Source organism: Pelecanus crispus, chromosome 1, assembly GCF_030463565.1.
Source record: "Pelecanus crispus isolate bPelCri1 chromosome 1, bPelCri1.pri, whole genome shotgun sequence".
Classification (NCBI taxonomy): domain Eukaryota; kingdom Metazoa; phylum Chordata; class Aves; order Pelecaniformes; family Pelecanidae; genus Pelecanus; species Pelecanus crispus.
The window spans coordinates 184,857,824-184,870,270 of NC_134643.1; the positions used below are offsets into that span (position 1 = coordinate 184,857,824).

General features: G+C 44.6%; 1 protein-coding gene across 1 annotated transcript in view; it reads left to right on the forward strand.

The window, feature by feature from the left end:
- PCDH9 (protocadherin 9) overlaps positions 1–12,447 on the forward strand; it is a 706,567-nt gene that overhangs the window by 441,910 nt on the left and 252,210 nt on the right. The window contains exon 2 of the mRNA XM_075727636.1: positions 11,543–11,744. Within this exon, the coding sequence (XP_075583751.1) occupies positions 11,543–11,744 (202 nt within the window). The remainder of the gene's footprint in view (positions 1–11,542; positions 11,745–12,447) is intronic.

Genomic DNA, 12,447 nt, shown 5'->3' on the forward strand with positions numbered 1-12,447 from the left:
GTAGGCTTAGAACTGATTTCTTAAGTCTCAGACAATTAATTCAGGAGGATGGGGGCTAAGACTGAAAATCTTGAAAATTTATTAGTATTTTACCAGACTCCCAAGTTGAACAAGGTAATACTCTGATTTAGACTAGATTAAATGGTAACATGCAGCTTTCCTGTTAGGTCAAATTTACCTTGCAGTCAAGATGATCGTAGATAGATAACTGCTTATTAGGAAAAGGAGTATTTGCCTTCTAAGTGGGTATTAAGAAGGAAAAACACTCTTGCCACATTAAAAGGTGCACTGTGCATCCAGTGTAGGAATTTAAGAGAAAAATGAGGATTATCTTATGAAAAAAGAAGGGTTTAAACTATAGTTTGTTAAAACTACATTTTATAGCTTGGTGGTGCCCAGCACATCTTTTCTCTTCCCCTCTGAAGCTATTAGTCTAGTTTTTGTGGCTTGACTTCTTCTATGTACAGGCTTGATCTCATAAAAAAAATTATATCCATGTTTTAGTACACGAACCAGGAGTCTTTGTTTTGATCCTGAGAGGAACAAACTTTATCAAACAGACATCTTCCACAGAGGACATCCAGTGAAGCATAGTTTTTTCTTGTGTCTTTACAACATTTTCTTAATTTTGGGCACAAACAATATCTTCTTCATCATCATCATTTCATAGGCTTTTTAGAGTATTTGTCTACTGTTTACACTAATATGTTTTTTCTCTGAATTCTTTATTCATGAGCAGGATTTAAGTTTCAGTAAAGCATGCCATGTATAAATTATTCTGTTTATTTTCCGTAAAGGTAAATTGTTTTTTCAAGTTTCTCTTTTCAGCCTCCATATCAACAATCTTTCCATAAGGAAGATACTCCCAGAATGTTTTCTTTGTCTTTGTTTTTCCCTCATACTATTCCTTTGTCATCTTAACACAAAGTATGGCATAATAGTTCAGAAAGGGAAGGGAAAGAATTTTTGTTGATGCAAAATCTCCATATCTGAAATAAAACGGCAATTGAAGATGTGGCATGCTTGAATATATATTCTGATGTGCAAACATATGTCCCATTCTGTAAAGCTTAATTTGACTTGCTGTGATTCAGATGTTTTGGTGTCTTCTGCCTGTCTGGAAAATCAAAGACAGAAATCAAGGCTCTTAACTTACAACTATATTGAGTGGAGAGGAGGGCATTTTGTTTAAAGTACCTGATTTGTAAACTCAGAAGCCAGCTCACCTGCTTAAAATTCAGCAGGTTTTATTTGCAGCAACCCAGTGTAGAAATGTTTTTTTAATTATAGCTTGGTTTATAACAATGGATAGGATCTGTAGCCAAATCTGTCCCTGTGAGTCATTCAGCAATGGAATAACAGTATAATTATTTCTTGGATCCCTGATTAGCAAAAACAATACAATAGTTGTACAAAGCTTGAAAGTCTGGTTTTCAGAATGAAACAATCTCATCATGCAGAAGCTCCTCTTAATGCTGATTTCTGTAACTTGTTATTTGATTCAAGCACATAATTAGAAGTAAAATGCATTTTACTAGCTAGTAGACAGTGGAAAGCACTGACCAGTTTTGAAAACTAGTGTTTATACTTCCTACATTAAAGTTCTGTTTCCAACACAGCTCGTAAGTCATCTGCCATAGGACATTTCAAACACTCGATATCAGATGACATCTTTCCTCTGGTTCAGACTTTCAGCGCTCAGGTCAACAAAATAACTTACAGTATTTACAGCCCACTTTCTGCCAGTGTATGAGGGTTTCTGGGAAAATAAGGCAGCAGCAAAAAGTTTAGTCTCACAAGCAATGTCCAAACCTCACTGGTATTGGCCAACCTTTTCTAGAAATCCATGCTGAGGTGCAATTCCTACCAATTCTTTTGCTTAATAAGGATTTCAGGATTGTATCTTTAATGCTCTATGCCACTTTCCAAAGCAATAGAATTGTGTGGAATGAAACTACAAATTCTTGTATCAGAATATGTTTAATACATCTAGGGTTGTCAGAAATAAACTACTTCAGTACAACATTATGTTTTCACACTGGAAAATTATGAAACTGCTCCAGCTATTTCTAAATTTTCTTCTATTTTCGATTAGAATTCACAGAATCATAGAATCACAGACTGATTGAGATTGGAAGGGACCTCTGGAGGCCATCTAGTCCAACACCCCTGATCAAGCAGGGACACTTAGGGCCAGAATGCCTAGGACCATGTCCAGACAGCTTTTAAATATCTCCAAGGAGGGAGACTCCACCACCTCTCTGGACCACTTGTGCCAGTGCTCAGTCACCCTCCCGGTAAAAGAAGTCTTTCCTGATGTTCAGAACCTCCTGTGTTTCAGTTTGTGCCCATTATTACCTGTCCTGTCACTGGACACCACTGAATTCCTCGTATCAAGACAACAGAAGTGAGAAAAACAGGACAGAAGCATAGGAGGAAGGGAAAATGATAAGCTGCAACTAAAATATATTTTTTAAATGCTTTCAGTATCTCCAAATAAAATATTGTCATGAAGAAAAATGCAATATGCTATGTAAAGCACAGGTTCTACTTTTCTGTGCTTGATCAATAAGATTAGAAATATCCCCATCTTCTACCATCCATTCCTCCCCTCCACCCAAGACATCTTGTTGATATTTTTATTGGCATTTTCAAGTACCACAGTTATTACTTATATCCAGTAATTACACAAATTACAGTAGTTAGAAAGTACTAGGTATGTATCTGGTTTTGTTGTAGCAGGAAAGAAGCAGCTAGACCAGTTTCATGTGTGGTTGATTTGACATAATTTTGGTTGTTACTGTGATTAAAAGAAGTATCGGCTGGCTGACCACCTGGTCTGAAAACAGAAAAAAAAAATGTGTTCCTATTATGCTTGAACTGTCCTTTTATCAGCACCAGTTTTCTAACCTTTATTGCCATCTAAGATACAGAATTAATTCTTCCCTGTATCTCTTGTGGGAGTGAAGTCATGATTCACCTGGATGAGCTTTAGAGAATTTGCTGCAATAGCTGATTATAAGAAGAATGATTCCATGTAATGTATACCAGTTGTTTTCCTGATTTTTAAACTCAGCCCAGGTTCAAAAACCTATTGAGTCAAATTGTTCTGAATTATATTTTGAAATTACTTTGACACAGGTTAAACAGGTTAAAATCCTATTGTTTTGACTGCATTTTCCTTTCAGTTTTGGGTTTCACATAACAATGATGTGATATTTCTTGATTAAAAATAAAGACTGGATGTTTTTCAAGACCTGAAAAACCCCGATATTTCACTCCCCCACCCCCAATGATGGTTTCTGATTGAATATGTCACAGATTTTAGATTTGAATTTTGGCCAAGTGTTGTGGACCTGAACCACAACCCTACCTCATGCTGTATATAATCGTGCATATGTTGTAACATAATTAAAATTGTAATTACATGTTATCATTAGTCCCAGTGTTGTACCAACTATAAACCTCATTACTCAGAATAACTTGATTCTGTCTTGGGTAAAAAGAATTCAAAGCTGCATTTGGTTGCACAAGGGAGTAGATAAATACAGACATAGTCTGAGCATGTTATAGGATTTTTTTCTGAAAGAAGAGTCCCTGATACTATTGTGGAGTGTAGAAATTCAATGTATGAATGAGGGGGTCAGCCTGTGTGCCAGGCGCCGGCTGCTGGGGCCGAGTGTCTGTACCTTCCCAAAACTGTGTGCGTGGGGGGTGTGCGTGTAGATTTGCTGGCCAACTCCAAGCTGGACCAGCCAGGGAGTGGGAGGCCCTGGGTCCAGGCAGGGGTATCAGGCAGGTGGAAGGTCCATGCTGGTATTTGGGGGGACCCACAAGAGAAGTGTGCCCATAGGATGAGTGCTGTGTGTTTTCAGCAAGCACCCAGCTGGACCAGCTGTCAAGCTGGGGACCCATGGGGCAGGGAAAAGGAGCTGGGATCCAGGCAGGGATGCCAGGCAGGCAGAGGGGCCATGTTGGTGCTCGGAAGACCCGCAAATGTGCGTGCACTTGTGAACCTGGAGAGTGTGCTGTGTGTGCTGCACCAGTGACCTTCTGCCTCTGCCAGCCCAAGAGGAGGAGGGGACGTGGCTGGCTGTGCCTGTGTCTGCTGCGAGTCCTGAATGTGGGTGCTGCTGGGGACAGCACCTTGTCTGTGCCCGTCTGTGTAGCCACAGCCATGGTCGTGTCAGTATCCTCTGTGTGTGCGTCCATGTGTGCGTGCCTGGGATACACGCTCAGTCTGGGTACTGCCGCAGCGTTGCTAGTGCACAGGAGAAAGCGGCAGATGCATGCCTCAGCCTGGGCAGAGACCCTGGGTCCCCAGGCGCTGGGCTGGGCTCTGGCAGCCAGGCAGGAGGGTCCTGGACCAGGGCAGCTGGAGGAGGCAGCGGACGCTCGCACCGGGGCACCCTTGCTGAGGCGTCAAAAAGCACAGGGCGAGAGCGGGCAGCCCAGCCCCCCGCCTCGAGCGGGGAAGGGCGGGAAAGGGCAGGCTGCTGACGTGGGGCAGCTCTGACGCAGCGTGCGCAGGGCCAGGAGTGATGGCGGCCAAACCCCACCTATAAAAGCAGCCCCAGGGAGCGCGAGCGACCAGGAGTGACAGCGAACAGGGCGGTGAACAGGGCGTGGCGCGGCAGTTTGTGCGGTCAGGGCGCGCGGGGAAGGCTGAGTGCCCCCGCTCCTAGCTCCAGAGGAAACTCAGGCAGTGGTCATCGCCCTCCCAGGAGAACACCTGGCAGCCATGGTCACCACCTGCCCGAAAGCCTCCGCCAGAAGGAACATGGTGACCCAGACGGAGCTTCTGCACAGAGACGCAGCCGTCCAGGTCGCCGGCTGCGGGGAGTGCCTGAGCCTGTCGCTCGTACCGCAGGGCAGCGGAGACGGCAAATGTCTTCGCTGTGAGCAGGGAGATGATCTGCTCAGCTGGGTGGCAGAGCTGAAGGAGGAGGTGGGAAGGCTGAGGAGTGTCAGGGAGTGCGAGAGGGAGACAGACTGGTGGGGCCGCACCCGACCGTCCCTGGGGCCAGGGCAGCAGGCGGAGGCCCCACAAGGAGCGGAGGATCCCCTGCCCTCTTGCCGGCAAGCAGAAGGAGGGGATCCAAGAGATGGGGGGGAATGGAAACAGGTCCCTGCCCGGGGAGGCAGGCGAATCCCCTCCCGGCCTCCCTCACCTTCCCAGCTGCCCCTACACAACAGATACGGGGCTCTGGGAGCTGAGGGCCAGGCAAGCGGGGAGGGAGGTGAAGGCGAAGGTCCAGCCAGGGGGTGCCGAGGGCCAGTCAGTCACCCCCACGGATTACGGCTGCCCCTGTTAAGAAAAAAAGGAGGGTAACTGTGGTGGGTGATTCCCTCCTGCGGGGAACTGAGGGCCCGATCTGCCGCCCGGACCCATCCCACAGGGAAGTCTGCTGCCTCCCTGGGGCCCGGGTTAGGGACATTACAAGGAAACTCCCAGACCTCGTGAGGCCCTCCCATTATTACCTGTTGCTGGTTGTACAGGTGGGCAGTGATGAGATTACAGAGAGAAGTCCTAAAGCAATGAAGAGGGACTTCAGGGCACTGGGGCGATTGGTCGCAGGATCGGGAGCGCAGGTAGTGTTTTCCTCAATCCCGTCAGTGGCAGCTAAGAGTGCTGAAAGTAATGGGAAAACTCACCTGATTAACAGGTGGCTCAGAGGCTGGTGCCATCAGTGGAATTTTGGGTTTTTCAATCATGGGGATGTTTACACGGCACCAGGCCTGCTGGCGGCTGATGGAGATCAGCTGTCTCCAAAGGGGAAAAGGATTCTTGCCCATGAGTTAGCGGGACTCATTGAGAGGGCTTTAAACTAGGTCTGAAGAGGGAAGGGGATATAAATGGGCCCACTAGTGAGGAGCCCAGGGGCAGCATGGCAACATTGGGGGTGAAATCGATAGCCTGGCTCAAGTGCCTCTACACCAATGCACGTAGCATGGGCAACAAACAGGCGGAGCTGGAAGCCCTTGTGCAGCAGGATGGCTATGACATAGTCGCCATCACAGAAACGTGGTGGGACAACTCTCATGACTGGAGTGCTGCACTGGAGGGCTATAAGCTCTTCAGAAGGGACAGGCAGGGAAGGAGAAGCAGTGGGGTGGCTCTGTATGTTAGGGAGTGTTTTGACTGCATAGAGCTCGACAGTGGTGATGACAAGGTAGAGTGCTTATGGGTAAGGATGAGGGGGAAGGCCAGCAAGGCGGATGTCCTGTTGGGATTCTGCTATAGACCACCCAACCAGGATGAAGAGATAGATGAAGCGTTCTATAAGCAGCTGGCAGAAGTCTCGCAATCGCTAGCCCTTGTTCTCGTGGGGGACTTCAACTTGCTGGACATCTGCTGGAAATACAACACAGCAGAGAGGCAACAGTCTCGGAAGTTCCTAGAGCGTGTGGAGGATAACTTTCTGATGCAGCTGGTAAGTGAGCCTACCAGGGGAGGTGCCTCGCTTGACCTGCTGTTTACTAACAGAGAAGGGCTTGTGGGAGATGTCGTAGTCGGAGGCCGTCTTGGGCTTAGCGACCAAGATATGATAAGAGTTCTCGATTCTGGGCGATGTAAAGAGGAGGGGCAGCAAAACTGTTACCATGGACTTCCGGAGGACAGACTTTGGCCTGTTCAGGATGCTGGTTGGGAAAGTCCCTTGGGAGACAGTCCTGAAGGGCAAAGGGGTCCAGGAAGACTTGGCCTTCTACAAGAAGGAAGTCTTAAGGGCGCAGGAGCGGGCTGTCCCCATGTGTCGTAAGACCAACCGGTGGGGAAAACAACTGGACTGGCTGAATAGGGAGCTTTTGTGGGGACTCAGGGAAAAAAGGAGAGTCTACCGCCTTTGGAAGAAGGGGCAGGCAACTCAGGAGGAGTACAGGGATCTTGTTAGGTCCTGCAGGGAGGAAATCAGAAAAGCAAAAGCCCAGCAAGAAGTTAATCTGGCCACTGTTGTAAAAGATAATAAAAAATGCTTTTATAAGTACATCAGCAATAAAATGAGAGCCAAGGAGGATCTCCATCCTTTGCTGGATGTGGGGGGGAACATTGTTACTGAGGGCAAGCAAAAGGCTGAGGTACTTAACGCCTTTTTCTGCCTCTGTGTTTAACAGCCAGACCAGTCATCCCCAGGGTACTCAGGCCCCTGAGCTAGAAGATAGGGACGGGGAGCAGAATGGAGCCCTCATAGTCCAGGAGGAAGCAGTTAATGACCTGCTATGCCACCTGGACATTCACAAGTCTATGGGGCCAGATGGGATCCACCCAAGAGTACTGAGGGAGCTGGCGGAGGAGCTTGCCAAGGCACTTTCCATCATCTATCAGCAGTCCTGGTTAACAGGGGAGGTCCCTGATGATTGGAGCCTTGCCAATGTGACGCCCATCTACAAGAAAGGCCGGAAGGAGGACCCGGGAAACTACAGGGCTGTCAGCCTGACCTCGGTGCTGGGAAAGATTATGGAGAGGTTCATCTTGAGTGAACTCAACAGGCAAGTGCAGGTCAACCAGGGGATCAGGCCCAGCCAGCATGGGTTCACAAAAGGCAGGTCCTACTTGACCAACCTGATCTCCTTCTATGACCTGGTGACCCTCCTGGTAGATGATGGAAAAGCTGTGGATGTCATTTACCTGGACTTTAGCAAAGCTTTTGACACCGTCTCCCATAATATTCTCCTTGGGAAGCTGGCAGCTCACGGCTCAGACAGGCGTAGTCTTCGCTGGGTAAAAAACTGGTTGGGTGGCCAAGCCCAGAGAGTTGTGGTAAATGGAGTTAAGTCCAGTTGGCAGCTGGTCATGAGTGGTGTTCCCCAGGGCTCTGTTTTGGGGCCAGCCAAATATGTTTAATATCTTTATCGATGATCTGGATGAGGGGATTGAGTGCACCCTCAGTAAATTTGCAGATGACACCAGACTGGGTGGGAGTGTCAATCTGCTGGAGGGTAGGATGGCCCTGCAGAGGGACCTGGACAGGCTGGACCGATGGGCCGAGGCCAACTGTATGAGGTTCAACAAGGCCAAGTGCTGGGTCCTGCACTTTGGTCACAACAACCCCCTGCAACGCTACAGGCTTGGGGAAGAGTGGCTGGAAAGCTGCCTGGCCAAAAAGGACCTGGGGGTGTTGGTAGACAGCCGGCTGAACATGAGGCAGCAGTGTGCCCAGGTGGCCAAGAAGGCCAACAGCATCCTCGCTTGTATCAGGAATAGTGTGGCCAGCACGAGCAGGGAGGTGATTGTCCCCCTGTACTCAGCACTGGTGAGGCCGCACATGGAATACTGTGTCCAGTTTTGGGCCCCTCAATACAAGAAAGACATGGAGGTGCTGGAGGGTGTCCAGAGAAGGGCAACAAAGCTGGTGAAGGGTCTGGAGCACAGGTCTTATGAGGAGCGGCTGAGGGAACTGGGGTTGTTTAGCCTGGAGAAGAGGAGGCTGAGGGGAGACCTTATTGCTCTTTACAACTCCCTGAAAGGAGGTTGTAGTGAGGTGGGTGTTGGTCTCTTCTCCCAAGTAGTTAGCAATAGGACGAGAGGAAATGGGCTCAAGCTGCGCCAGGGGAGGTTTAGGTTGGATATTAGGAAAAATTTCTTGATGGAAAGGGTAGTCAAGCATTGGAACAGGCTGCCCAGAGAGGTGGTGGAGTCCCCATCCCTGGAAGTGTTCAAAAAAGGGGTAGATGTGGCACTTCGGGACATGGTTTAGTCTAGTCTACCCTTAATTGGTTTCGTGTGGACTTGGTAATGTTAAGTTAATGGTTGGACTGGATGATCTTAAAGGTCTTTTCCAACCTAAACAATTCTATGATTCTGTGATTCTATCACATCACTTAACACCCTCATAAGCTACCAGTAGGTTGAGTGACAGTCTTCCCTTGCAATTAATGATATGCCTAATCTTAAGCATTTGCTTTGAGTCTCTCTTTGTAGAAGGCTTTTTCCCCTCATTGTTTTTATGGCACAGCTTAGTCTAAAGTTTTTTGATGGACTGCATGCTGTCCGTTCATCGTCTCTGGAACTGGATCACTGTTTATGTGACCTTTAGATTTTTTTATAATCCTTTATGATTTGTGGGGTCCTCAGTGAGGGTCTCTGAAAGCCAAGCCAATATATTTTTTTCTTATTTTTTAAAGTATGGATTTAAAAATTTATAGCACTATCAGCTAAGGAGTTGCCAGTATTAGTGTTAGGCCTGTGCCAGTTTACTGGCTAACTGGTCACCTGTCAGTATAGAATCAGAGCAGATTTTGGCTAGTATGATGAGCTTGTGTTACCCAAGATCATTATTTTTACTATGTAACTCAGGAAACTAGACATTTTTGTAATTACATATTTTTCTGTTTATTTAGGTGGTTAATTAATTACAAGGGTTTAATTATTTTGCAGAATCTTAAATTGAAATTTCCTCACTTACTTTAAGGATTTATTTTCTCAGTCATTCATATTTTCTCATAGAGTCTTTTAGTTTAAAAAAATTAAAGTAATCTCCTTTTCCTGTGCCTCTTACTGATTTTACTAGTGACATCAATTTTTACTTTGGAAAAACAAATCTTTACATTTGGGTTACTGAAAATAAATGCAGGAAGAGAAGATTTTAAGTTGTGTAGTTAGCTACATTTCTATTTTGTTCATATTGAAGGGAAAGAGCCTGCTAGTGATTCCAAAAATATTGTTCAGGGTGGCAATTCTAGAATGAAAGAGTTGTAAGAACAAGTGACAAAGTGTGAGGTAAAAGTTTGCTTAGTGATAGTATATAGTTAGGTCCTCTGTTGATGTAAATGAATACAACCCAATGACTCAGAGGGTCTATTTGGTTTTGCTACAGCTGGATTCTAATCCTAAAGCTAGAAAAGGAACTTAAAAGCAAAATGCTAATTGTAAAATCACAGCCAAGAGCAAATAGTATTACATTTATTTCTATACTGAATTACACAGTAATCCAAAATTGACTTAATCAACTATCTGTGTCTGCCCAAGGGAGATGAATAAAAAGAAACCTGGTAGAGGATATTGATCATCATGTAAAATGGTAGCAATTACCATTAACAAATAGTTTTTAATAAGCAAATGTACAGTTAGTACTATTAACTTGAGGTTTTCCTCATTTAAAAAAAAATGTGAAAAAAAGAGAGTCAGGGCAAAAAAGGAGAGTCACGGCCTGATGCTTTTTCCATTAACTTCAGGAAAACATGCTTGCATTTGGGATAGGTACAGGACACCTGGTTTTAGCTACTTAAAAATTGGTAACTAGTGGCAGATACCTGTTGTAGTATCTTCCTGATGTTCCTTTCTCTACTGACTCTGTAGAAATCTTGGATGATTAGCTTAGATATGACCCATAACTTTCAGATGGCTAATATTAATAAGAAAGTAACCACTAAACTGAACAGTTATTAAGCTTAAGGCAAACTTTGTGAATCTCTTCTTTATTGTAAACCAATCTAGCTAACCAGATCACTTGGGCTCCCTGCTGCTGAAACTCATTTTTGTGGAAAGATGTGCTTAACTTAATTTAACCACTCTCTTGAGATGCTCTTGAACTAGTTGTTTCTGATGCTTCAAAGATGCAGTATTTTGATCCATGAAGACCCGTAATATTCCTTTCATGAATCCCAGAGTCATGGTTGCTAAACAATTCACAGCAGTGCTATCAGCTCTGGAGCTCATGGGGAATCACTGTATCATTCTCTGGCCACAATTCACAAAGTCACGTTGTTTCTCCAGATGAGAGAGGTTCAAAATCAATAATGGTTAACTAAACCAAGTGTACGCTGCAGGTTTTTTTTTTTCTTTTGAGATGATTATGGGGTTTTTTTTAAGAAGTTCAGGAAAATTTGTAATTCTGGCTCTCATTCACTGTGTTGTTTTGAGCAATGTATGTGCTGTTTATTTTTATTTCTCTTACCAGAGTGATAATTGCTTATTCTGTCACTGCATTCTGTGATTCTTTGCTGACCACTGTGATTTCACAGATATGTTATCAATCCTAAATATCTATATTAGTTAGATAATTGATACCAGTTAAATATCCTTATAGTTATGTATTTATATATGCTTCTATTGCTGGAAGATGACAACCATTTTTACTGGTTTGTTTAACTTGGTGGACTTTTTTTCCAGTATGAACAGTGACAATACAGGTTTTAACCACAGAAGTATATACTTATGTCATTTGTTTTTCATAACATAGTTTGCAATGGTTTCTGCTTCTCAGAGAGAGTTTTTATAGATCATGCCTTTAAAATTATGAGAAATATACCTAACAGTCTACTGATCACTTTCTTATGAGAAGCTTACTTCACAGATGAGCATGTGCAGACCTTTGAAATTTGGCTCTCCTGCCTGCCATCTTCCCTGGGTTGCTCTAACACCAAGCAAAACCAAAAAAGAAAACCAAAAAGTGAACACAATAATAACAATTGCCTGATAAGCATTGCCAGGAATCTATTTGTATGTCAAAAGGTTAAAAAAAAAAAAAAAAAAAAAAAAAAAAGAGTCAGGAGAACAGAAAAGAAGAGCACTAATCAGCGTGTCCTGTGCTCTTCTTTGTAGTCCCAGCGCCGTGTTACATTTCACCTGCCTGATGGCTCCCAGGAAAGCTGCAGTGACAGTGGTCTGGGAGACCACGAGCCGGTGGGTGGTGGAACCCTGATCTCACACCCTCTCCCTCTGGTTCAGCCGCAGGACGAATTCTACGACCAGGCTTCACCGGACAAGAGGACTGAAGCTGATGGCAACTCTGACCCCAACTCTGGTGAGTCACTGTCAGTGCTCTGCTTATCTGAGTTGCTTCGGTAACTCGGCTACTTTCTTTTTCATCCCTTTGGGTTTTGCAAAGGTAGAGATGTTTTTAAGTATGTGCATGAATATTCAGTCATGATAGCTCATAACACTTGGTAGGAAATAATGTAGTTTGCCTGAAGTGCCCCATGTAACTTGACTGTAGAAACAAAAATATATCCAGTGACAAAAAAAAGATCCAGACAAATTGCACAGTAAGAGAACATCTGGGAAGAAGGAAGTCCTACAAGGTAGCAAGCTTTTCTAGATGTTTGTGGTGCTGTTGCTATTTAGCTTTGGACTTTGTTTTAGGAAAGTCGTTCTAGATACACATTTAACGAGCAAGAACATGGGCGTTGCACTAATCTGTTAGGCTAACCTAGAAAACAGTGAATCAGTGAAACACCAAAAAATTGTAAAGAATCTAAATTTCTGTAACAAACACAACTGCAATTCCCCCTTCTAACAGCAAGAACCACAGAGTTTCTTTGTTAGGCTGGAATGGCATGATGTTCTGCTTTTTTGAACTGTCAGATATGCATTTTTGTACAAATATGAAGAATGTGCAGTTTGTCTGGTTTGGGAATTTCTTCCTTCCTTCTTTCCTTCTCTATAATAGATTTACATTATTGCAATGTTTCTGACAGTCAATCCTAAAAAATGAAGCAAGGTCTTAA